Source organism: Somniosus microcephalus, chromosome 8 (assembly GCF_052327205.1).
Source record: "Somniosus microcephalus isolate GS21.2 chromosome 8, FLI_Smic_1.0, whole genome shotgun sequence".
In the NCBI taxonomy this organism is placed as follows: Eukaryota; Metazoa; Chordata; class Chondrichthyes; order Squaliformes; family Somniosidae; genus Somniosus; species Somniosus microcephalus.
The window spans coordinates 121,829,282-121,856,696 of NC_140994.1; the positions used below are offsets into that span (position 1 = coordinate 121,829,282).

General features: G+C 47.7%; 1 protein-coding gene across 1 annotated transcript in view; it reads right to left on the reverse strand.

The window, feature by feature from the left end:
• The window catches only part of LOC147113767 (serine/threonine-protein kinase 32A-like), a 653,668-nt gene that overhangs the window by 496,962 nt on the left and 129,291 nt on the right, over positions 1-27,415 (reverse strand). Inside the window, exon 2 of the mRNA XM_085995084.1 lies at positions 11,854-11,909. Within this exon, the coding sequence (XP_085851210.1) occupies positions 11,854-11,909 (56 nt within the window). The remainder of the gene's footprint in view (positions 1-11,853; positions 11,910-27,415) is intronic.

The following is a 27,415-nucleotide window of genomic DNA, read 5'->3' on the forward strand; positions in this document are numbered from 1 at the left end:
TACTTCTACGTCCAATTTTCTCGCATTCCCCTTTCCTGAAAGCTGTTGACAATGATCACTCCGTCTACTCCCAGGCGGACTGCTTCATAATGGCCCAGTAATTCCTGTCACAACGCGTGAGTACAGACAGGGTACTCACGCATGTGCCCGGAGGAATTGCCGGTTTTCAGCATGCACAGCGCATGCGCTGAAAACCGGCATTTCCTGTCCTCTGACCCAAGGGGTTAAGAGGCAGAACACGTGCGACTTGTGATGCAGCGCGTGCGCAGTGAAATTCCTTTTTTTTTCCAGAGTTGCCCGAGTGTAAAGGCCTCCGGTTTTTACGCGTGGAAAAACCAGACGTAAGTATTTAGTTTTACAGGTAAGTGGTCTTTTAGTACAATTTAGACATTTTTTTCCACAGGTTTATTATTTTTAAAGAATTTACAGTAAGGTAAGTTTAGTTTTAGACCCTATTTTTAAAAAAAATATTTTTTTCAAAAATTTGATTAATTTAAAATATTTTTTATAACTTATTTATAGTTAATATAATCAGTGGGATGTTTTTTTTAAATTTTATTTAAAGTTTAAGTGGTGTTTTGGCAGCCCATACTTTTCATGAGTTTGACAGTTCTTACTCTCAAGCTCATGAATGAAGTTTCCCCTCCCCTGATTGGCTGCACAGTGCTCACCTGATCCCAGCCGGCACATCGCACTAACTACGCCGCTGGATCAGGTAAGCACATTGCACCGACATCTGAACTGGGCCAGTGACAGGAAATACAAGCAGGCCCGGGCTTCAGATGTCGGCGCGCAGGGTGAGTGCACATCGGAGGCTTGCACGCGCGGCAAGCCCCCGATCCTAATTTCAGGGCCATTGTTTAAGATACAGTCACATTACACTGACTGTCTCTGGAGTTAGACTGGACAATGGCGGGAGACATCGCTGCTGCTCCCTCAATTTATCGGACTGGTGTGGGTAAAGTGGGGGAGGGCACAGATGGACTGAATGATTTGGGGGCAAGTATGGCCTTGTTAGTTTTTATTTATTTTTTAAACTTTGGCTAAAATAAGCTGGCCGAACAGATATTGGAGCCTGTGATATTCTGTTTTCATTGGAAGAACATTTACTGATTATGCTGATGTGTCACCTAGTCATTCTGCTATGCTAATAATTTAAAATATTGCTGTTCATTTATTTTTCAAAACCTATTCAAAATGATCCTTCGCTAATAAATGTTGCTTCCATCACAACTTGCGTATGTTTAGCTGGGATGTTTGGTCTGGGGACATTTGTTCAGACACCAGTTGAATATCACATCAATTTACTCCTAATTTAAAATCAGTCTGACTAGATTGTGCTCAATAGGAATAACCTGACCAGAAGACAGCAATTTACTTTACACAGTATCCTAATCAATAAACTATTGCCTTTTTTCAGACTCTCTTGATAACAAACATTGTCCCATATAGTTCTATCAAACATATTCCACCAATATAAATAGTCACAGCTACTGACAGGAAAAAAGGTGCCTTATCGCATCTTGGAGATGTCTCAAACCACTTTAGGGCCTCAGCTAGATGCTGCATTGAAAGTGCATATAGAAAATAATCACACCTGCATTTGTTTTTAAAACTGCTGCTTGTTTTAGTGGAACGATATAATGTTGCAGCTCTTCAAACATCGATTTGTATTAAGGTGCAGAGGCCAAGTACAATACATATTGCATGACTTACTGCACAGGCTCTCACAGCATGAGCATGCTTCCATTGTGATAGAAAGCCTACAGACTGGCTTCAAATCAAGGTTTGTAGAAGAAAATGAATGTGCAGAGAGCAATACCAGGAGAATCATTGGGCCAGAAATTCCAGAACGGGGCTTGCAGCGCGTGCAAGCCCTGTATTTGCACTTACCCCGCGCTCCTGCCGATCAGCTTCTGGGACGCCTGAACTTGGAGAAATTGAAAGCACATTCCCGGGCAGCGTATGACGTCACGCCGCCCAGGAGTGCAGCCAGCGCGGACCCAGGAGCGTGCAGTGTAAGTGAGACACGCCCCTTGAGGTCTCAGTTTCACTGGACACGCCCCCAATGTTTCTGTCAAGCTGCTTTGCTTTTTTACATGCAAAGCAGCAGTTTAAATAGGTTTTTGGAAGTTTTTTGAAGATTTTGGTAACTTTTATAAACTTTTTTAAATGTTTACATTATTTTGAGTAATCTGAAGTAGTTTTAAAGAGAATTAAAGCAATTTAAAGACTTTTAAAAGCCCTAAAAGAATTTTTTTAATTCCATTTATTTATTTAGCAATGTCGTCGTCATACATGTCTTCACACTGTTCCCTTTGGGGAACTGTATGAAGTGGTGGAAGGATTTATGGCCGTGATTAACGCTCATTCCGTGACCGTAACCATCTTTGAACCAGCCATTAGGGCGGTTAGTCCTATGGCGGGAGGGTTTTCCGGGCTCCCACAAGCTATACAAGGAGGGGGAGCCACCCACACCCACGGACGCAAATATCCCACTGGATGTCAACCCAGAATTTAGAGCCGGAGCTCCGACTCCACTTGCCGGGACTGTCTGGAGCGGGGTTCGAAACCCTACCCTGATCTGGCCCAGCGGCGGGGATCCTACCGCTATGACAAACGCCCAATCCGATTAGCTACGTGAAATGGCAGCATAGGGCTCCAGTCACGGGGAGGGAAAAGGCGCAGGAAACGTATGGGTGTCACCTTTTGTGCGGAGTGGGCCTTTTGCGTAGCAGTAAGCATCCCCGCCGCTGGGCCAGAAGGAGTAGGGTTTTGAACCCCACTCCAGACAGTCCCGGCAAGTGGAGTCGGAGCTCCAACTTTAAATTCTGGGTGGACATCCAGCGGGATACTTGCGTCCGTGGGTGTTGGTGGCCCCCCCCGCCTCAGATGGGTTGTGGGAGCCCGTAAAACCCTCCCGCCATAGGACTAACCACCCTAATGGCTGGTTCAAAGATGGTTACGGTCACGGAATGAGCGTTAATCACGGCCATAAATCCTTCCACCACTTCATACAGTTCCCCAAAGGGAACAGTGTGAGGATACGTGCGATGATGACCTCTTGCGCAATGCACCTCCTTGGACCCTCAGTCGCAGATGCGAGGGGGCAAGTCGTGCAAGTGTTAAATTTTTTATTTTATTGACATGTAAAATGTTGGCCCAATAATTCCCTTCCAAATGCGCTAGTACGGTCGGGGTACTTACGCATCTGGCCGGATGAAATGCCGGTTTTCAGCATGCACAGTGCATGTGGGGAAAACCGGCATTTCCTGTCCTCTGAACGAAGGGGTTCAGAGGCAGAACACGTGCGACTGCACAGGCAGCGCGTGCGCAGTATAATTCGCCGCTTTCATTAATGCTTTCAGTGAGGTCCAGTCATTACAACTTACACATGAAAAAAGCATGGGTACAGTTGCTACAGAGGCTGCGGAGGAAGATATTTATTATCGTGGAGCTTCTGAAAGTATGTATGTTTGTATATATTCCTTTGCGTGTTATGTATATATTCCTTTACTTATGTGTATGAATGTATTATTTAATTATGACTTTCAGAGAAAGTAACTTATTGGAAAATCATAATTAAAAACATACATTCATAGTAAAGGAATATAAAACATACATACATATACGTAAAGGAATATATGTGGACATACATACATAACTCATTCTCACATTCCATTCACACAGCCACAATTGCTCCTTCTACCTACCGTTCTGAAAACCCTTTAAAAAAAAAAAAAAATTTTAACTTTAAAACTTACTTAAAATTTCTTAAAATAACTTCCCTCCCTTTCCCAAACAAAAATATTGCATTTCAAAAGCTCCACGATAAAATATATCTTCCTCCGCAGCCAATGAACCACTTTACACTTGCTTTTTTTCAGTGTAACTTCTAAGGACTTAACCTCACGGATTTCATGAATGAAATCCACGAAGTTCACTGCGCAAGCGCTGCCTGTGCAGTCGCACGCGCTCGAGGTCTGGAAATGCCGGCGTTCCCCGCATGCGCTGTTCGTGCTGAACGCCGGCATTTCCAACGGCCAGAAGCGTGAGTAAGCCGACCGCACTCACGCTTCTGGCCTGGAATTTCTGGCCCATTAATAGGCTGGTTATCTTCTATTACTATAATAACAACAGAAAATGCTGGAAATACTCAGCAGGCCAGGCAGCATCCGTGGAGAGAGAAACAGAGTTAACGTTTCAGGTCTGGGACCCTTCATCAGAACTGGAAAAAGCTGGAGATGTAACAGATATTAAGCAGGTGCAGAGACAGCGGGTGGGGGGCGTTTAGGAGAGGAGGAGGGAATAGAAAGAATACCCTGTACTTTTGTAAGAGGCAGGAAAGATAAAATGTTGCAAATGGGAGTGGCAAAAATCATACTGCATGAAAAATGGGGGCAGGGATAATTATCTGAAATTGTTGAACTCAATGTTGAGTCCGGCAGGCTGCAAATGACCAATCAATTGAGTTCAACAATTTCTGATTGGGCACTTTGCAGCCTGCCGGACTCAACATAGAGTTCAACAATTTCAGATAATTATCCCTGCCCCCATTTTTCATGCAGTATGATTTTTGCCATTCCCATTTGCAACATTTTATCTTTCCTGCCTCTTACAAAAGTACAGGATGTTCTTTCTATTCCCTCCTCCTCTCCTAAACCCCCACCTCCCCCCCCCCCCCCGTCTCTGCACCTGCTTAATATCTGTTACATCTCCAGCTTTTTCCAGTTCTGATGAAGGGTCCCAGACCTGAAACGTTAACTCTGTTTCTCTCTCCACGGATGCTGCCTGGCCTGCTGAGTATTTCCAGCATTTTCTGTTGTTATTTCAGATTTCCAACATCCGCAGTATTTTGCTATTATATCTTCTATTACTTCTTGGCATTTGCAGGCATTTCCCTATGTCCTTCTGCAAGTAGGGCACTGTGTTCTTAATGGGTTTTTTTTTAGGGAACTTCCATTAACCAGCTGCTTTGACATTCATATGATGGCATTTTAGTTGCCTAGGTACAAATTAACTAAATGTCAGTTTACCACATTAAAGTGAGGTGATTTGAAATAATTTTTCCCTTTTGCTTTATATTCAGTCCACAATACAAATGTTAAAGGTCCTTGGGAATAAATAACTGAACCATTAATTTGTCTCCCTCCGCACAGAGTTCAAAATTCACCATGGTCTGCAGGGATGACACAATGTCAATATGTGTTCTCGATTATATCTGTAGTAACCTGGGAGGTTATGAGTAACCTGATCCACCAGGTGGTGCTGTGGCAATTGCTCTCCTGAGTTAAGTCTGATCTGTACTGGTTGTACTCTTTGTTTTTGCTGCCTCATGGCAGAAGCTTTTCTGTGCAAGTGTTGATTAAACCATGTTAAGGAGTTAACCTGTGTCTGTCTCCATCTATGGCCACCTCAAGATACCACATATGGCGACGAGAATAAAGGACGGAAGAGTTTTGGAGTATTCGGAAGAGTTGCTCGGGTTGGTTAGCAAACTAGTCGGAAAAGCACGAGGCTAGGCCGCGGGAGTCGAAACGGAGTTTGATTTTTTGGCTGAAGTGACTGGACTCCAAGGATGGCAGGAACGGTAGGCTCCGTGGCACCTTTTGACAGCAAGTCGCAGTCTTGGGAGGAGTATTGTGAAATACTGGGCCATTTCTTTATGGCAAACGAGGTGGACAGTGCTGAAAAGAAAAGAGCCATTTTACTGAGTTGTGTGGGAGCGTAAACCTATACACGGATGAGGAATCTGCTGAGCCCGGAGCGGCCAGGAGAAAAATCTTTTGACGAGTTGGTGAGTCTACTAAAGAATCATTTCAATCCGAAACCTAGTGAAATAGTACAGAGATGGAAATTCAATTCGAGGATTAGGAGGCCGGAAGAAAGCGTTACTGAGTATGTGGAGGAGCTTCGGAAGCTCGCACAGGACTGTAATTTTGGAAATGCGCTCACAGTCATGTTAAGGGACAGACTAGTATGCGGAGTTAATGACGACAGTATACAGCAAAGGTTGCTGTCAGAAGAAGGATTAACGTTTGAGACGGCACTTAAAAAAGCACAAGCCATGGAGATGGCTAACAAGGACATTAAGGACTTAACTCAGGAGAGCAATTGCCACAGCACCACCTGGTGGATCAGGTTACTCATAACCTCCCAGGTTACTGCCTCAGATGGAACAAAGGGCAGTAGAGGAGGCTGTTCCAGGAACCAGCACGGCTTATAAGGTGCCAGTGGACACTGGTACTGCCAGGCCACAGCGGGACAAATTCAAACCTACATCAGAGACTACTCCAATCTCAAGTGTGAATGAATCTGAGAATCCACCACAAGTGGAATTAAGACGTTCACAAAGGATTCGCAAGCAACCAGAAAGACTTATACAAACCTGTTAAATTAGTCAGGGGTTAACCATGGTTAGAGCATACTGGTTAATTAAAACGTAGTACCTAGTAAGGGTTATTGTTTAAGAATTGCATATGGCAATCTTAAGCGGGGAGGAGTGTAGTAACCTGGGAGGTTATGAGTAACCTGATCCACCAGGTGGTGCTGTGGCAATTGCTCTCCTGAGTTAAGTCTGATCTGTACTGGTTGTACTCTTTGTTTTTGCTGCCTCATGGCAGAAGCTTTTATGTGCAAGTGTTGATTAAACCATGTTAAGGAGTTAACCTGTGTCTGTCTCCACCTATGGCCACCTCAAGATACCACAATATCAAACTGACTTTGGTTGCCTAGTGATTTGCCACCTGGCTACAGAGCTCTAATGGTCCCTTTTCTGCTTCATACATTAACATTAAATCCTTGACTGGAAGTGGATTCCCAATAATTAAAGTGCCAACAGTCAAGTTTCCCTATTCCGTATTCCTGGGTAACTATTTGATAATACCAGGATTCCTCACCCACTGTCTGTGTGTGTGTATGAGAGAGACAGTGGCCGAAATGTTGACGTTTAGACCCGCCGGAAGTGGGGGGGGGGGGCGGTGGTTGGCGCAGTAGAGCATGGGAAACACAGAATTCTGGGTTTCCCCGCTCGCTGTGGAGTTTTAACTTCACAGTGTGCAAGTGACATCACGGGCAGGTTTCCCTACCAGTCCCAAGGTGCGAGCCCCAAGCCCAGGGCCCAGGGGGGTGGGGATCCGGTCCCCAGGAAGGGGTGCGGTCACCGACCGGGTGGCAAGTTCTGATCTGGGTGGGGGGGTGAGGTGCGGTGCATCGCGTCTGATGGTGGGGGAGCTCTGGGAGCCGGGAGGAAGCACTCCTGCTCCTCTCATCCTCCCGGCCCACAAGGGTTGCTCCCCAAGGCTGTCCTCGCCTCGCTGCAGCTGCCAGAAATCCCGAGGCCTGGGATCCCCAGCCAGCCACAGTTAAACATGAAATGGACAGGTTGGAGGCGGGTTGCAGCCGGGATTCACATTTTTAACACTTTAACCTCCCACCCAACCCCAACCCACCCGTTTTTTGGAGTTGAAATTCCCCCAGTGTGTTTGTAAGTCTGTGTGAGAGAGAGTGTTTAAGTCTGTGACAGTGTGCGTTCATGTCTGTGAGAGAGAATGTGAGAAAGAGTATGTGTATGTGTGTGAGTGTGTGTAAGTCTGTGAGAGAGTGTGTGTGTGTGTGTGTAAGTCTGTGAGAGAGTGTGTCTGTGAGAGAGTGTGTGTGTGTGTGTGTGTAAGTCTGTGAGAGAGTGTGTCTGTGAGAGTGCGTGTGTGTGTGTAAGTCTGTGAGAGAGTGTGTCTGTGAGAGAGTGTGTGTGTGTGTGTAAGTCTGTGAGAGAGTGTGTGAGTGTGTGTGTGTGTGTGTGTGTAAGTCTGTGAGAGAGTGTATCTGTGAGAGAGTGTGTGTGTGTGTGTAAGTCTGTGAGAGTGTGTCTGTGAGAGAGTGTGTGTGTAAGTCTGTGAGAGAGTGTGAGAGTGTGTCTGTGAGAGTGTGTGTGTGTGTGTAAGTCTGTGAGAGAGTGTGTGTGTAAGTCTGTGAGAGAGTGTGTCTGTGAGAGAGTGTGTGTGTGTGTGTAAGTCTGTGAGAGTGTGAGAGAGTGTGTGTGTGTGTGTAAGTCTGTGAGAGTGTGTGTGTAAGTCTGTGAGAGTGTGTCTGTGAGAGAGTGTGTGTGTGTGTGTAAGTCTGTGAGAGAGTGTGTCTGTGAGAGAGTGTGTGTGTGTGTGTAAGTCTGTGAGAGAGTGTGTCTGTGAGAGTGTGTGTGTGTGTGTGTGTGTGTAAGTCTGTGAGAGAGTGTGTCTGTGAGAGAGTGTGTGTGTGTGTGTGTAAGTCTGTGAGAGAGTGTGTGTGTGTAAGTCTGTGAGAGAGTGGCCCAGTAATTCGGGTCCGGGGCTTGCCGCGCGTGCAAGCCCCGTATATGCACTTACCCGACACGCTGACATTTCACCTCCAGGGACGCCTGCAATTCGAGTTTGAAAAAGAAGAATCCCGGGCAGCGTCTGACGTCACGCCGCCCAGGAGTGCAGCCAGCGCGAAGCCTGGAGCGCGCTGTGCAAGTGAGACACGCCCCTTGAGGTCTCAGTTTAATAGGACACGCCCCCAATGTTTCTCACAAGCAGCTAAGCATTTTTACATGCAAAGCAGCATTTTAAATAGGTTTTTGGTATTTTTATGAAGCTTTTGGTAACTTTTATAAACTTTTAAAAACGTTTACATTATTTTGAAGAATCTGAAGTAGTTTTAAACAGATTTAAAGCAATTAAAGACTTTTAAAAGCCCTAAAATAATTTTTTTTATTCCATTTATTTATTTACCAATGTCATCGTCATACGTGTCTTCCTTTTGGCGAACTGTATGAAGTGGTGGAAGGATTTATGGCCGTGATTAACACTCATTCCGTGACCGTAACCATCTTTGAACCAGCCATGAGGGGGGTTAGTCCTATGGCGGGAGGGTTTTACGGGCTCCCACAAGCTATACAAGGAGGGGGGGCCACCCACACCCACGGACGCAAATATCCCACTGGATGTCAACCCAGAATTTAGAGCTGGAGCTCCAACTCCATTTGCCGGGACTGTCTGGAGCGGAGTTCGAAACTCTACCCCGTCTGGCCCAGCGGCGGGGATCCTACCGCTACGCCAAAGGCCCAATCCGATTAGCAACGTGAAATGGCTGGAATGAGCACAATTCACGGCATTAAAAGAACTCACAATTGAACTCATGATGACCTCAGCAATCTCCTCAACGAGGTGGAGGCGCAGCGCCTGCTCATCATTGGTAATGAGAAGTCAAAGGCGCCGCAAAAAGGACAGATGATAGCTTGGTCTTTCAAGTGGCAGCATAGGACTCCAGTCACGGGGGAGGGAAAAGGCGCAGGAAACGTATGGGTGTCACCTTTTGCGCGGAGTGGGCCTTTTGCGTAGCGGTAAGCATCCCCGCCGCTGGGCCAGAAGGAGTAGGGTTTCGAACCCCGCTCCAGACAGTCCCGGCAAGTGGAGTCGGAGCTCCAACTATAAATTCTGGGTGGACATCCAGCGGGATACTTGCGTCCGCGGGTGTGGGTGGCCCCCCCCCCCCTCAGATGGGTTGTGGGAGCCCGTAAAACCCTCACGCCATAGGACTAACCACCCTAATGGCTGGTATGAAGATGGTTATGGTCACGGAAGGAGTGTTAACGTGGCCAGAAATCCTTCCACCACTTCATACAGTTCCCAAAAGGGAACAGTGTGAGAGTACGTACGACGATGACCTGTTGCGCAATGCACCTCCTTGGACCCTCAGTCGCAGATGCGAGGGGGCAAATCGTGCAATTGTTAAATTTTTCATTTTATTGACATGTAAAATGTTGGCCCAGTAATTCCCTTCCAAACGCGCGAGTACGGTCGGGGTACTTACGCGTCTGTCCGGAGGAAATGCCGGTTTTCAGCATGCACAGCGCATGCGGGGAAAACCATCATTTCCTGTCCTCTGAACGAAGGGGTTCAGAGGCAGAACGCGTGCGACTGTACAGGCAGCACGTGCGCAGTAAAATTCGCCGCTTTCATTCATGCTTTCAGTGAGGTCAAGTCCTTACAACTTACACATGAAAAAAGCATGGGTACAGTTGCTCCAGAGGCTGCGGTTGTTTGGGAAAGGGATGAAAGTTATTTTAAGAAATGCTGAGGTAAGTTTTAAAGTTTATTTTTGTTTTTTAAAACGGGTTTTCAGTACTGTAGGTAGAAGGATCAATTGTGGCTATGTGAATTGAATTTGCTGTGTTTATTAAATGTGAAAATGACTCCAACATTTTTAAGAAAGAAACTTTTCATCAGTAATACATTCTTTTAAGTAATTATGTATGTATGTCTGTATATATTCCTTTGCGTGTATGTATATATTCCTTTACTTATGTGTATGAATGTATGTATTTAATTATGACTTTCAGAGAAAGTAACTTATTGGAAAATCATAATTAAAAACATACATTCATACACATAAGTAAAGGAATATAAAACATACATACATATATGTAAAGGAATATATGCGGACATACATACATAATTACTTACTACTGATGAAAAGTTTCTTTCTTAAAAGTGTTGGAAATGTTACATTACTCATTTTAGAACACTCATTCTCACATTCAATTCACACAGCCACAATTGCTCCTTCTACCTACCGTACTGAAAACCAGTTTAAAAAAAAAAATTTAAACTTTAAAACTAACCTCAGCATTTCTTAAAATAACCTTCCTCACTTTTCCAAACAAAAATATTGCCTTTCAAAAGCTCCACGATAAAATATATCTTCCTCCACAGCCTTGAAACAACTTTACACATGCTTTTTTCAAGTGTAACCTTTAAGGACTTAACCTCACTGAATCCATGAATGAAATCGACGAAGTTCACTGTGCAAGCGCTGCCTGTGCAGTCGCACGCGCTGTGCCTCTGAACCCCTTCGTTCAGAGGACCGGAAATGCCGGCGTTCTCCGCATGCACGGTGTTTCCTGAACGCCGGCATTTCATCCGGCCAGATGCGTGAGTACCCAGACCGTACTCACGCATTTGGACCCGAATTACTGGGCCAGTGTGTCTGTGAGAGAGTGTGTGTGTAAGTCTGAGAGAGTAAGTCTGTGAGAGAGTGTGTCTGTGAGAGAGTGTGTAAGTCTGTGAGAGAGTGTGTCTGTGAGAGAGTGTGTGTGTAAGTCTGTGAGAGAGTGTGTGTGTGTAAGTCTGTGAGAGAGTGAGTGTGTAAGTCTGTGAGAGTGTGTCTGTGAGAGAGTGTGTGTGTAAGTCTGTGAGAGAGTGTGTGTAAGTCTGTGAGAGTGTGTCTGTGAGAGAGTGTGTGTGTAAGTCTGTGAGAGAGTGAGTGTGTTTGTGTCTGTGAAAGAGAGTTTGCGTGAGTCTGTGAGAAAGCGCGTGTGTCTGTGTGCGCCAACACTCTTCCCACTGTATATTGCTTAACATTAATGAGCATTGGAAAATCATTATTTGCACCAGCCAGATCCAGATTCGATCCCTAGTCTTTGCTGCGTTACCCACTCTCTGCCCAGGTGGCATCTGTACAATTAGCTTGGGCTAGGGAAAGGAAACAAAACACTTCAGCCACAGTTCCCTCATTAATCCTGAATGACACTTGCTGGAAAGTAGAACTGGGTGAGGGTGGCATTATGCTTGACTGTGATGCATTCCATGGTAAAATACACTTCTGAGACACACTGTCCAGTGAGTCACTGGCACCGGGGGAGGGAGCTATCTGGTCATATTTGCTCCAATACAAAATTAATTTGTAGGTATTGTAGCATAGAAAGATGTTGGTGAACCGGTTTTATATGAGTCATTATGGTGTGATAAGACATTGCTGTAATACAGAAGAAAAATCGATCATTCTATAGACATCAGCACAGACTTGTGACATTGCGAAGTGGTGACATTCACTTACCTTCCCAAAGCTGCCCTTGCCAATTGCTCTTAAGATCTGGAAATGGTCAAAGTTTACTAGAGGAACAAAAAGAGAAGAGTCAGATTCTGCAGGTCACAATAAAGCATCATTTATTTCTGTTACCCCCATAGATTAATGTTACTTTCAGGCACTGTCTTCATGAAAATATTTTTTGTTTGGGGAGAGTTATCTGTCATTTTTGTTGGGACACAGAAATGCATTTTGGTGGGATGGGTCATTGCCTTACACGGCTGTAAACAAAGAAGTATGCTAAACACTTTTTCTTGAAGATGGTGCATCTTCCAACAATTTATGACAGCTCACGTGAAGACCAAACCCTTATGGAATGAACAGACCAACTGCGTACAACACTAAATAGATTAACCCTTGCCACCAAGTTTGAGGAGGTGTTTTTATTGGGGAAAGTGGCACATAACAACAATTTGCATTTATATAGTTACTTTAACGCAGTAAAATGTCCCAAAGTGCATCACAGCAGTGTTATTAAACAAAATTAGACACGGAGCCAGGTAAGGAGATATTGGGCCAGTAATTCCGGTCCCAACGCGTGAGTACGGTCGGTGTACTCACGCGTGGGCCCGTTGGAAGTGCCGGATTTCAGCATGCACAGCGCATGCGCGGGAAACCGGCATTTCCTCCAAGGGGTTCAGAGGTCCAACGCATGTGCGCAGGACTCTGCGCGCACGCGTTGAACTTCCTTCTTTTTGACAGGTTTGCCCGTGTGCAAGGGCCTGAACTTTTTAGACATATAAAAAGGAGACGTAAGGACTTGATTCTTGAAGGTAAGTGGTCTATTATTTAAAATTATAACATTTTTTCCACAGCTTTATTGTTTTTAAGGACTTTACAGTAAGGTAAGTTTATTTTTAGACCTGATTTCTTAAAAAATTATTTTTTTCAAAAATTTGATTAATTGTTTAAAATAGTTTTTTAAAGTTATTTATAGTTTATTTAATTATTGGGATGTTTTTTAAAATTTTATTTAAAGTTAAACTAGTCTTTTGGGCGCCCGTACTTTTCATGAGTTTGACAGTTCTTACTCTCAAACTCATGAATGAAGTTACCCCTCCCCTGATTGGCTGCACAGTGCTCACCTGATCCCAGACGGCACATCGCACTAACTACGCCACTGGATCAGGCAAGCACATCGCGCCGACAGCTGAACCGGGCCTATGACAGGAATTCCAAGCAGGCCCAGGCTTCAGATGTCGGCGCGCCGGGTGAGTGCACATCGGGGGCTTGCACGCGCGGCAAGCCCCCGATCCTAATTTCTGGCCCATTAGGACAGATGACCAGAAGAGGTCAAAGAGGTAAGTTTTAAGGGTATTCTTAAATGAGGAGAGGTAGAGAGGTGGAGTGGTTTAGGGAGGGAATTCCAGAGCTTAGGGTCGAGGCAGCTGAAGGCAGGGCCGTCAATAGTGGAACGACTAAAGGTCATGATGCGCAAGAGGCCAGAACTGTAGGAACGTAGAGATCTCAGAGGGTTGCAGGGCTGGAGGAGTTTACAGAGATAAGGAAATGTGTGGCCATGGAGGGATTCGAAAACAAGAATGAGAATTTTTTTAATTGATGTGTTCCTGGACCAGGAGTCAATGTCAGTCAGCAAGCACAGGGGCGATGGGTGAATGGGACTTGGTACGAGTTAGGATACGGGCAACAGAGTTTTGGATGAGCTCAAGTTAATAGAGGGTGGAAGATGGGAGGCCGGCCAAGAGAGCTTTGGAATAGTCAAGTCTAGAGGTAACAAAGGCTTGGATGAGGTTTTCAGCAGCAGGTGAGCTGAGGCAGGGGCGGAGTCGGGCGATGTTACGGAGGTGGAAGTAGGCGGTCTTGGTGATGGAGCAGATATGTGGTCGGAAGCTCAGCTCGGGCTCAAATACGACACCAAGGTTGTGAACAGTCTGGTTCAGCCTCAGACTGTTGCCAGGGAGAGGGATGGAGTCAGTGGCTAGGGAATGGAGTTTGTGGCGGTGACCCAAGACAATGGCTTCAGTCTTCCCAATATTTAACAAATAACAGTCCTTGCTGGAAGGGTTGTTCAAGCGGGATAATATGGCAACACAGCATATCTGAGACCCTATGTGACTTCTACACAAGCCTTGTAGGGTCTCTAGGCAACTCACTGCAGGGCAAAGATGAGCAAGAGACAGACATTTCCCTGCTCTCGCCCCGAACTTGACAATTTCATTCACTTTGCCTCCAATTTCCACCCTTCCCTCACCTTCACATGGTCCATCTCTGACTCTTCCCTTCCCTTCCTCGACTTCTCCGTCTCCATCTCTGGGGATAGGTTATCGACCAATATTTACTACAAGCCCACTGACTCCCACAGCTACCTGGACTACACTTCCTCCCACCCCGCTTCCTGTAAGGACTCTATTCCATTCTCCCAGTTTCTCCGCCTCCGCCGTATCTGCTCCGACGATGCCACCTTCCACACCAGTGCTTCAGACATGTCTTCCTTTTTCCGCAACCGAGGATTCCCCTCTACCGTGGTTGACACTGCCCTCGACCGTGTCAGTTCTATCTCCCGCACCTCTGCCCTCACCCCTGCCCCTCCCTCCCGGAACCACGATAGGGTTCCCCTTGTCCTCACCTTTCACCCCACCAGCCTCCACATTCAACGGATCATCCTCCGGCATTTCCGCTACCTCCAAAGTGATCCCACCACCAAACGTATCTTCCCCTCCCCTCCCCTTTCAGCATTCCGCAGGGACCGCTCTCTCCGAGACACCCTAGTCCACTCCTCTATCACCCCAAACAGCCCTTCCCCTTCGCCTGGCGCCTTCCCGTGCAAGCGGAGGAGATGTAACACCTGCCCCTATACCTCCCCCCTCCCCACTGTCCAGGGCCCCAAACACCCCTTCCAGGTGAAACAGCGATTTACTTGTACTTCTCGCAATCTAGTATACTGTATTCGCTGCTCACGATGCGGTCTCCTCTACATTGGGGAGACCAAACGCAGATTGGGTGGCCGCTTTGCGGAACACCTCCGTTCAGTCCGTAAGGGTGACCCCGAGCTTCCGGTCGCCTGTCATTTCAATTCACCGCTCCATTCCCACTCGGACCTCACCGTCCTTGGCCTCTTGTGCTGTTCCACGGAAGCTCAACGTAAACTCGAGGAACAGCACCTCATCTTTCGATTAGGCACTCTGCAGCCTTCCGGTCTCAATATCGAGTTCAACAATTTCAGATCATAACCTTGGCCCCTATTTCATTTTTACTTATATTTTTCCACTCCTTTCCTCCCCCCCCCTTTCCTTTTGTTTCTCTCTCACACCTGGCAGCTATCTTTTGCCCTGCCAGTACACTTTACACCTAATCCCAGCCTATTACCATCTCGTCTAGCTTCTAATCTCTTTTACTTCTTTTGGTTCTTTTATTCTTTTGTCCGATCGCAGCCCTGCCTTCGATCTAGTTCCTTTTCTCTCCAGTTTTGAAGAAGGGTCAAACCCGAAACGTCAACTCAAATTTCTCTCCACGGATGTTGCCTGACCTGCTGAGTTTTTCCAGCATTTTCTGTTGTTATTTCGGATTTCCAACATCTGCAGTATTTTGCTATCAGACATTTCCCATAGGAGCGGAAAGAAAATCAGAGGACAGTTACCCTCAAATCACTCTTGTATAGCCTCAGCAACTGATCTGGCACTCAAACTCCACCCACCTCCCTCCCTGCCCCCACTGATGGCTCAGTGAATTTATCCAGTGAGTATCTTAGCTGTACAGACCAGGAAGGGCCAGTGTTCAATCCTTGGTCTGTCCTGAGTCAGTTGATCTCAGTCCAGGGTTGCGACAACTGGCCTCAGGTTAGGGAAGGAAAGGTGAACCAGTGCCCCCTGCTGGAAATGGACATGAAGGTAGTTTTGGGCTCGGCTGTGATACCCACCACTCTCAGTTGTCGAATAGTCAGCTAACATTCACCGTCAAATTGGTGAGGAAAAATAAGAGAAGCATTAGCAGGGGCCTGAGAATAACTCACCTCAACTCGGGATGGTGCAAGACCCGAAAGAGGAACATAGCGAGAGGAGTAGGCCACTCAGCCCCCAGAGCCTGTCACACCATTCAATTAGATCATGGCTGTTACGTACCTCAATTCCATATCCCTCGATACCCTTACCAAATAAAAATCTGTCAATCTCACTCTTGAAAGTTTCAATTGACCCCCAGCATCCACAGCCTTTTGGGGGAAGAGAGTTCCAGATTTCCACTACCCTTTGTTGAAAATCTGCTTCCTGATTCCACTCCTGAACAGCCTGGCTCTAATTTTAAGATTGTGCCCCCTTGTTCTGGATTCCGCCACCAGAGGAAATAGTTTCTCTGTGTCTACTCTATTGAATCCTCTTATCATTTTAAACATCGCAATTAGATCACCCCTCAACCTTCTAATCTCAAGGGAATACAAACCAAGTTTATCCTGTCCTTATAATTTAACCCTTTTAGCATCGGTATCATTTTGTTAATCCTGTGCTGCACTTTCTCCAAGGCCAATACATCCTTCCTGAGGTGCAGTGCCCAGAACTGAATGCAGTACTCCAGGTGGGGTCTGACCAGAGCTCTGTTCAACTGAAGCACAACATCATCTCCTTCTAATTCCAACCCCTTGAGAAAAAGGCCAACATTCCATTACCTTTTTGAGAGAACAGAGAGAAGCAGTGGGAAAAAAAGATAGGCATTTATGACCTCTAAAGGAACAGAAAAGGCTACTTGGCTCCAACAACCCCACACCTTTCCTCTCCTATCTGCCCAATAAAATAATGTTAAAATCAAAATCAAAAAATACCTGGTTTAATTGAGAAAATTAAAAGGTTTCTACTTTTTCTTCCAACTGTCACCATATGGCTCAGATGCAACTCAGGGCTTCCTCTGTATTGTGCCAACTAACATCAAACTCAGGAAAGTATCTCTCTTCATTAATTACCTCAAACACAACACATCCTTCCAGTATCTTTCAATATGCTTGCTCAATTAATGTTAAAATTGGAACAGTTCTGTGTTGTGACTCAAGGCCATTTGACTTCAAGCCCAGAAGAAGGTGTTTCATGATGGACCTGGACCCAATGCCCACTGATGCCTGTTGCTTCTGGATTCAGATCTCCAATGAAATACTTTTCTGTACTTTACTGGACTGAAATTTCCAATGGCTTATTTATTACGCAATATTTGGCCAAATAAAATGGTATTAAGAGTTACAGGAAAGTGCACAGATGCCAAAAAAACTGACAAATTACCTGAAATACAGATGATTTTGTAATGAAATATTGATCTGCAACAAGTCAAGCTGACCAATAACCTTAGGGCCCAAATGTCTAAGCTGACTTAAAAAAATAACAATACAAGGCAATCAATATCAAAATACTAAAATTACTATAATTAAGTTATCACTTGACAGCTGCAAGCCTGTCCCACCACTTATGTATTATCTGGGGTTGCCAACCCTGGTTGGACATATTCCTGGAGGTTCCATCACAAGACCTGCCGCTTCCAACTGCCCCGTCCCCACACTCCTGCCATTGGTCGCCCAACACGTCCATCCTTGTGGCGCACCGCCTCCCCATGGCCAACTGGAAAGCAAAAAAACTTTTCATTACCCAATCGGTTGATTCTTGACTGTCAGTCAAACAGCCTTTTTTCCCCCCATCTCCAATATTTTTATAACTGATAAACAGAAGTTAAGGAAATCCTCCCCTTACTGGCTCTATGGATAACTTACACTGCCCACATAGGTCGATTCCCAGGTCTTCTGTGAGTTAACAGATCTTAGCTGGGAACCCAGTAAGGGTGCTTTGCCTTTTCTGGGTTAAGAAGAGGAGCATTCAGTTCAGGGTTTCCCTGCTCCTCATTGTTATCCAATGATTCCTTTTGGAACGTGCTTGTGGCTGGGTGTCAGGTGAGAACAGAATTGGGCACAGCTATGTTGCCCCCTCCCCACAATAGAACAGCCATCCGGATGCCCATGCCATACCCATCACTTGGGCAAGTCAGTAGTAAGGAAAATATGCTATTTGCCATGTGAAAGGCACATAGTTTAATGGCGGTATTAATACTGTAGGACATTAACTGATGTTCCTCTGTTCTGTTATTTCTACCTATGCAATTGCTGTTAAAGCTGGGAGAAATCTGATTTTTTCCTTCGAGACACGAGTGACTGCAGAACACAAGATAATACATATGTAAATGTAACACATCTATATTGCACACAACAGTTTCTAATACAATACCCACTGTGCTTTCTAGTGATTTTTTGACTAATTGTATGTATTTTCCATCCACTTTTGGATGAATTAATCTTTCAAATAAGTGGGCAGGATGAGGAGGTGTGTATGTGCAAGTGTGCGTGTGTGATCTTGTGAGCACAACAAATGCAGGAAAATTGTAGGCACACCTGTAACGGATCACATCAGACTCGGGCCAGAAAATTGGGTGGGCTCCTTTACTAGTGCGTGCTCCTCCCTGCCCGATTTTCCTATATTCACTGTGCATGGGGGATCCAATACCCTTAGAATTTGTTAGCCTAGACAGCAGCACATTGTCATTTTCCCTCCCTGTTGGAGAGATTAGAAATCATTACATTATGTCTAACTGGACCAGGCAATGTTTAATGGTATGAGTAGATGATTTCAACCCACCAAGCTATTTCTGAAACCCAGTCTCACATAACCTACATGTTAACCCATTCACAAAGACTTAATTAAAACCAATACCTGGAGACAATTAAAGTCACTGGAAGGGCAAACTTAAGCACAAACTAAATGTATGATTTTTAAAGTTGTCTTTTATAGAACGTAGATATACAGCTGATCATAAAGGGTGTATAATATCACTAGAAAGTACACAAGAACATATAGAGCGGCGGCGGACCTGGGAGAAGCGGCGGCGGAACAAGTATAAAAGCGGCGGCAGACCAGGTAGGCCCCACAGCGGCATTGGACCTGGGAGAAGCAGCGGCGGCGGAGCGAGTATAAAAGCGGCGGCAGACCAGGAAGGCCCCACAGCGGCGGCGGACCTGGGAGAAGCAGCGGCGGCGGAGCGAGTATAAAAGCGGCAGCAGACCAGGTAGGCCCCACAGCGGCGGCGCACCTGGGAGAAGTGGTGGCGGTGGAGCGAGTATAAAAGCGGCGGCAGACCAGGAAGGCCCCACAGCGGCGGCAGACCTGGGAGAAGTGGCGGCGGCGGAGCGAGTATAAAAGCGGCGGCAGACCAGGTAGGCCCCACAGCGGCGACAGACCTGGGAGAAGCGGCGGCGGCGGAGCGAGTATAAAAGCGGCGGCAGACCAGGTAGGCCCCACAGCGGCGGCAGACCTGGGAGAAGCGGCGGCGGCGGAGCAAGTATAAAAGCGGCGGCAGACCAGGTAGGCCCCACAGCGGCGGCAGACCTGGGAGAAGCGGCGGCAGCGGAGCGAGTATAAAAGCGACGGCAGACCAGGTAGGTTTATGAATCTCAGAGCGGGAGAGAGAGAAGTAAAAAGTAATCTAAGTGTGACGTCACCAGAAAGCAGGTAAGTGATTGGTTGGTGAGTATTTCTTTCTTTCTCCTTTTTTCCAAACTTAAACTCTGTGGTTTATAGTTTCTAAGCTCTCTGTGGTGTAACGGGGAATGTTGGTAACCAAGGGCCCTTGAGTATACCATTTAATTGGTGGTATTGATTTGATTTAATTTAATTTAAATTAATTAAAGGGTAAGTCATGGCAGGACAGCTCGGCCTCGTAGTGTGCTCCTCCTACACTATGTGGGAAAACAGGGACACTTCCTGTGTCCCTGATGACCATGTGTGCAGGAAGTGTATCCAGCTGCAGCTACTGGCAGACCGCATTGCGGCGCTGGAGCTGCGAATGGATACATACTGGAGCATTTGTGATGCTGAGGACGTCGTGGATAGCACGTTTAATCAGTTGGTCACACCGCAGGTAAAGGTTGCACAGGCAGAAAGGGAATGGTTGACCACCAGGCAGATTAGTAGGCGCAGGCAGGTAGTGCAGGAGTCCCCTCTGGTCATCCCCCTCTCAAACACATATACCGCTTTGGATATTGTTGAGGGGGATGGCTTATCAGAGGAAGGCAGCAGCAGCCAACTTCCTGGCACCAGGGGTGGTTCTGCTGCACAGGACGGGAGGAAAAAGAGGGGTAGAGCTATAGGAATAGGGGATTCTATTGTAAGGGGAATAGATAGGCGTTTCTGCGGCCACAAACGAGACTCCAGGATGGTGTGTTGCCTCCCTGGTGCAAGGGTCAAGGATGTCTCAGAGCGGCTGCAGAACATTTTGGAAGGGGAGGGTGAACAGCCAGTTGTCATGGTGCATATAGGTACCAACGATACAGGTAAAAAATGGGATGAGGTCCTAAAAGCGGAATATAGGGAGTTAGGAGGTAAGTTAAAAAATAGGACCTCAAAGGTAGTAATCTCAGGATTGCTACCAGTGCCACGTGCTAGTCAGACTAGAAATAGAAGGATATTTCAGATGAATACGTGGCTAGAGGAATGGTGCAAGGGAGAGGGATTCAAATTCCTGGGACATTGGAACCGGTTCTGGGGGAGGTGGGACCAGTACAAACCGGACGGTTTGCACCTGGGCAGAACCGGGACCGATGTCCTAGGGGGAGTGTTTGCTAGTGCTCTGGGGGAGGGTTTAAACTAAAATGGCAGGGGGTTGGGAACCTGAGCAGGGAGACAGAGGAAAGGGAAACAAGGGTAGAAGCAAAAGACAGGAAGGAGTAAAACAAAGGCGGCAGTCAGAGAAATCAAGGGTTTAAATCAAACATGGCCACAGTAAATAATAATTCTAAAAGGTCTAAGAGCGTTAAAAAAACAAGCCTGAAGTCTTTGGCCCAGAAATTCAGTTGTTAGCGCCAGCCGCTAGCTCCTTAGGAGGAGGGGAAGTGGGGTGCTAAGCGGCTAGCGCCCGGGCGCGGCGCGATCTGCGCCTCTCGCGAACTTCACTCACGATTTAGCGGCGGCGCAAAACTGTAGCGCCCGCTCAGCTGCGCGCGCAGATCCTGACATCATTTCATGGTGCAACGCCCTTTGTGCGCCCCGAACTGGAACTTCAGTGGCGCCGCCCTTCTGTGCGCCTGGCGCCCCTAGCGACTGGTAGAGGGGAACGGTTCCCAGTCGCTGCGGGGCGCGGGGGCACTAATTAAAGGGGACTCCTCCTGCAGTATAAGTGGCAGCCATTTTGTTCCACTCCTTCTTTGTGAGAGACGGATATTTGGAGAGAGACAAAGGGAGAGAGCTTTCTGGTTTGACTCAACGCTCGCACAGGTACTTCTGGCTTCAGGCCAGAGCTTTGCACTTGGATTTAACTTACAGTGCCATAGCCTTGATTTGACACATATAATGGGGGCTGCAATGGGTGGAAACGTTGGCTTACTGCATTGCATTCAAAGGGCTCAGAGACGCCGTGAGAGAGTGCCAGTCATAGCCAGATGGAGAAGGGCCAACAGGCGTTGGCACAGGAGGCCTTACCCACCCAGGGTATACCGCCAGCAGTTCTCATATCTGAACAGGTATGAGGAGCAGTGTGTTCAGAGGATGCGATTCAAAAAGGAGGTGGTCACTGAGGTCTGCCACCTGCTTCACAGAGATCTGCAGCCACAGCTGAGGAGCAGGACGTCTCTGTCGGTGGCAGTGAAGGTGACGGTGGCTCTCAACTTCTATGCCACCGGCTCCTTCCAATCCGCTACTGGGGACATTGCCAACATCTCCCAGTTCGCGGTGCATTGCTGCATCCACCTGGTGACCAATGCCCTTTTCAGAAGGAGACATCAGTTCATCTCCTTCCCCATGACCCTGGACAAGCAGCAAGAGCGTGCAATGGGATTTGCAGTATTAGCGGGCTTCCCCATGGTGCAGGGCGCCATTGACTGCACGCATGTGGCTTTGCGGGCACCTCTACAGAATGCCGAGGATTACCGCAACTGGAAGGGCTACCATTCGCTCAACGTGCAGTTGGTGTGTGACCACAGGCAGCTCATACTAGCTGTCAATGCCCGCTTTCCAGGCAGCAGCCATGATGCCTTCATCCTGCGCCAGACTTCTGTGGCAGACATGTTCGAAGCCCAGGCTCACCCACGAGGATGGCTTCTCGGGGACAAAGGCTATCCTTTGTGCGCCGGCTGATGACCCCGCTTCGTGCGCCCAGCACCCCTGCTGAAGAGCGATACAATGACAGCCATCAAGCAACCAGGAACATCATTGAGCACACAATCGGCGTGCTGAAGCAACGATTCCGCTGTCTGGATCATTCCGGGGGAGCCCTACAGTACTCGCCTGAGCGAGTCTCCCATTTTGTTGTAGTGTGCTGCATGCTGCACAACCTGGCTATCCGCAGGACTCAGCCACTGCCAGCAGATATTGGAGGACCACCAGAGGAGGAGGAGGAGGAGGAGCACCAACACGGGAGGGAGGCACAAAGTGCAAGGGCCGTCCGTCGGCGGCTTATTGCAACTCAGTTCTAGGCCCCCTCTCAGGGAATGGCTTGTGCCAATGAAAGAAGATGAATATAGCCGCTCCGCAAGCCCTCAGCCGGTCAAGGCAACAAATACTTCCAAAAGCAAACATGGACAATGCGATTAAAGAAAATGTTTTACTGTGCAAACTCTGTGCCCTTCCCGCATGACAAAGTAATTCAGAGAAACCCCTCAAAAAACAGTCAGAGATATAACTGGCTCTCACAACCTTCAGAAAATGCCAAAAGCAGTTAAACAAAAATGACCATGATCCTCGGCCTTTATAAAAAACAAACACAACAGTCTCGGCCTTCATATATCAAAAACCCTTCTCGGCCTCATATATAAAAAAACATTTGGCCACACCGTCTACTTTTTCCCCTGCGAGGGTGATCCGCCTCGCTTCCGCAAGTGGCCCATTCCCGCCCTGCAGCTCCTCCTCAATGGGACCCCAGTGGCTGCAGCAAGGCTGGGGGAAGGCTGCTGAGGGTCAGATGGTGAGGTGGCAGATGCCCTTGGGGGTCGGCCTGGACCAGCTCTGGGCCTGGAGGGGCCGGCTGCTGACTGCTCAACTCTGCTTGGGCGGCAGCAGTCTGTCCTACGGCTGCTGGCAGCTGCAGTGGAGGAGTGACAGTGTTGGCTGCAGGAATGCTGCCAACCTGACAGAGCACAGGCACTCCCTGGTCGGCTGATACACTGGCACTCGCACGGGCCAGCACTGCAGCATGCGCAGCAATCTGCTGAAGCACAGACTTCTGGGCTGCTGCAGCGCGGAGAGGGCCCCGTCGATGCCTGGCCTATCCAGAGAGGGTGGCAGCAGTTAGTGCCCGTGTGGCCCTGGTCTGTGTCTGCATCATACCAGCCAGTGAATGCACGGCACAACTGAGCACTTGGCTGGAAGCCGCCTGTGATGCAGCGAAGTCCTGCTGACTCCTGGCCTGTGCTGCCACGAAGTCCTGCAGACTCCTGGCCTGTGCTGCCGCGAAGTCCTGCAGACTCCTGGCCTGTGCTGCCCCGAATTCCTGTACACTCCTTGCCAGTGACTCTATGGAGTCAGGCATCCTTGCCACTGCAGCCATGAGCTCAGTGTGCCTGCGCTCAGCCTGGGCGCCCATTTCATCAAGGATCCGCACCTCCTCTGCGCTCACCGTAGCAGGACTCAAGGCCATACTCTCCCTCCGGGGAGAAGGTCGCCGAGCTTCCCCACCCCTCCCGCGTTGCTGCAGCCAGCTGGGCCCCAGAGCTTCACTCTCCACAGACCCTTCCCCCCTGCTCCCCTCCAGGGAAGACGTGTCCCCATCATGGCCATGGGCTGCCTCGGATGAGGGTGTCACTGATGGGCCGGTTTCCTCTTCCTCCTCCTCGATTTCAGAATCAGACACAGTGCCAGCTTGAGGGCCCGCCTTCTCACCTGGTGATTCACCATCTGAAAGCAGGGAGGCACAAGAGTTGCTTTAGAGTGAGGACAGGGCGGCAGCGAGGGAGGCATGAGTGCTGCTATGCACTGCATTGGTTCGATAGTGGCAAAGGATGCTGGTGTGAGGCGCAAGTGGAAAGAGAGAGGTCAAAAAGGTGATGACCTTACCATTGGGGCCCAGAACAGGGTCAGCATCTCCACTGGCGATGGGGCCAATCAGCCGGCCTGCCATAATGCGCTCCACATGCTGCTCCAGGTCGCTGAGCTGTTTGAGGTCAGGGCTGCCTCCCCCGGTCTGTCGCTGCTGCCTGCGGTTGTGGGCCAGCTTGCCCTGCAAGAGAAAGGACGGCCTCTAAATACAGTGTCAAGCCCTGATCTTGCCTGCACTGCCTCCCATGGTGGAATAGCCCTGACAGTGTCAAGCCCTGATCTTGCCTGCACTGCCTCCCATGGTGGAATAGCCCTGACAGTGTCAAGCCCTGATCTTGCCTGCACTGCCTCCCATGGTGGAATAGCCCTGACAGTGTCAAGCCCTGATCTTGCCTGCACTACCTCCCATGGTGCAATAGCCCTGACAGTGTCAAGCCCTGATCTTGCCTGCACTGCCTCCCATGGTGGAATAGCCCTGACAGTGTCAAGCCCTGATCTTGCCTGCACTACCTCCCATGGAGGAATAGCCCTGACAGTGTCAAGCCCTGATCTTGCCTGCACTGCCTCCCATGGTGGAATAGCCCTGACAGTGTCAAGCCCTGATCTTGCCTGCACTGCCTCCCATGGTGGAATAGCCCTGACAGTGTGTAAAGTGCTGAATGTGCAAGTGATTTTCATGACAGTCCCACAGCTGCTGGATGAGGGCTCGGCATTAGGGCTTTCAGGTCCCTTTGGCCATAAAGTGAGGTGCACATGCAGGGATGAGGAGGATACTGGAAAGGGTACTCACCCTGACAACCCGAGTGAGGTCGTTGAACTTTTTTCTGCTTTGCACAGGAGTCCTGCCAACCATGCTGTTGGAGGTCACCCTGTTTGCCACCTCCCTCCAGGCTCTTCGATACTCGCTGGGCAATGGCCTCCTGCCACTATCAGGGAAGAAGCCAAGTCGCCTGCGCTCCACTGCGCCAACCAGTACCTTCAGGGCACCCTCGCTGAAGCGCTGCGCTCGCTCCCTAGCCTTCTCCATAGTCGTGGGCGTTGAACTGTTGAAGCAGCTATGTTCGGGCCTTGATTCAGGGCTGCAGTGTGCAGGGCATGGCAGCCAAACAAATCCAACCTCCCCCTTTAAGAGCTGACCGGCGCCAGCATGTCTGCCTTCAATCAGCAACTCGCCGCACCTGCGCTGCGCCTGCCCTCGGTGGTAGCGCTCCAGCTCGCCGGCTTAGCGCCTTATGATAGTCGTGCATCGCCTGCTTTAGCGCAGCAGCAACCTCTTGGGGCGATGCAACTGAATATCGGCGAAGGTGGCGCTAAGTTGCGCCGGGCGCAAAATTTAGTGAACGCCCGGCTGTAGCGCCCCAAACGTGGCTATACTGAATTTCTAGACCTTTGTGTCTTAATGCGAGGAGCACTCATAATAAGGTGGATGAATTAGCTGCGCCAATAGAGGTAAACGAATATGATCTGATTGGAATTACGGAAACATAGATCCAGGGTGACCAAGGCTGGGAACTCAACATCCAGGGGTATTTAATATTCAGGAAAGATAGGCAAAAAGGAAAAGCAGGTGGGGTAGCATTGCTGAATAAAGAGGGGATTAACACAATTGTAAGGAAGGATATGAGCTCTGATGATGTGGAATCTGTATGGGTAGAACTGAGAAATACCAAGGGGCAGAAAACGTTAGTGGGAGTGGTATATAGACCCCCAAACAGTAATGCGGAGGTTGAGGATGGCATTAAAAGGGAAATTAGAGAAGCGTGCAATAAGGGCACAGCAGTTATCATGGGTGACTTTAATCTACATATAGATTGGACTAACCAAATTAGCAACAATACTGTGGAGGAAGAATTCCTGGAGTGTATACGGGATGGTTTCCTGGACCAATATGTTGAGGAACCAACTAGAGATCAGGCCATCTTAGACTGGGTATTATGTAATAAAAAAGGATTAATTAGCAATCTTGTTGTGCGAGGCCCCTTGGGTCGAAGCGATCATAATATGATAGAATTCTTCATTAAGATGGCAAGTGAAGTAGTTGACTCACAGACTAGGGTCTTGAATTTAAATAAAGGAAACTACGATGCTATGAGGCGCGAGTTGGGTAGAATTGATTGGGGAATGTCACTCAAAGGGTTGACGGTGGATAGGCAATGGCAAACATTCAAAGATCGCATGGATGAACTACAGAATTTGTTCATCTCAGTTTGGCATAAAAATAAAACAAAAAAGGTGACTCAACCGTGGCTAACAAGGGAAATTAGGGATAGCATAAGATCCAAGGAGAGGACATATATATTGGCCAGAAGAAGCAGTAAACCTGAGGATTGGGAGCAGTTTAAGATTCAGCAAAGGAGGACAACGGGATTAATTAAGAGGGGGAAAATAGAGTATGAGAGTAAGCTTGCGAGGAACATAAAAACTGACTGTAAAAGCTTTTATAGATATGTGAAGAGAAAAAGATTGGTGAAGTCAAGCGTAGGTCCCATGCAGTCAGAATCAGGGGAATTTATAATGGGGAACAAAGAAATGTAAGACCAATTAAATGCATACTTTGGTTCTGTCTTCACAAAGGAGGACACAAATAACCTCGCAGAGATGTCGGGGAACATAGGGTCTAATGAGAGGGAGGAAATGAAAGAAATCAGTATTTGTAGGGAAATGGTGTTAGGGAAATTGATGGAATTGAAGGCCGATAAATCCCCAGGGCCTGCTAATCTACATCCTTGGGTACTTAAGGAAGTGGCCTTAGAAATAGTAGATGCGTTGCTGGTAATCTTCCAAAATTCGATAGACTCTGGAACAGTACCCATGGATTGGAGGGTAGCTAATGTTACCCCACTATTCAAAAAAGGTGGTAGAGAGAAAACGGGCAATTATAGACCGGTAAGCCTGACATCGGTAGTGGGGAAAATGCTCGAGTCCGTTATAAAAGATGTAATAGCAGAAAACTTGGAAAACAGTGACAAGATCGGACAAAATCAACATGGATTTACAAAAGGTAAAACGTGCTTGACTAATCTACTGGAATTTTTTGAGGATGTAACTGGTAAAATAGATAAGGGAGAACCAGTGGATGTGGTGTATTTAGACTTTAAGAAGGCTTTCGATAAGGTCCCACATAAGAGATTAGCGTGTAAAGTTAAGGCACATGGGATTGGGGGCAAGGTATTGACTTGGATAGAGAACTGGTTGGCAGACAGAAAGCAAAGAGTTGGAATAAACGGCTCTTTTTCCGAGTGGTAGGCAGTAACTAGTGGGGTACCGCAGGGATCAGTCCTTGGACCCCAGCTATTCACAATATATATAAATGATCTAGACGAGGGAACTAGATCATAGAGTCATAGTCATAGAGTAATACAGCACGGATAGAGGCCCTTCGGCCCATCGTGTCTGCGCCGGCCATCAAGCCCTGTCTAATCTAATCCCATATTCCAGCATTTGGCCCGTAGCCTTGTATGCTATGGCATTTCAAGTGCTCATCCAAATGCTTCTTAAATGTTGTGAGGGTTTCTGCATCCACAACCCTT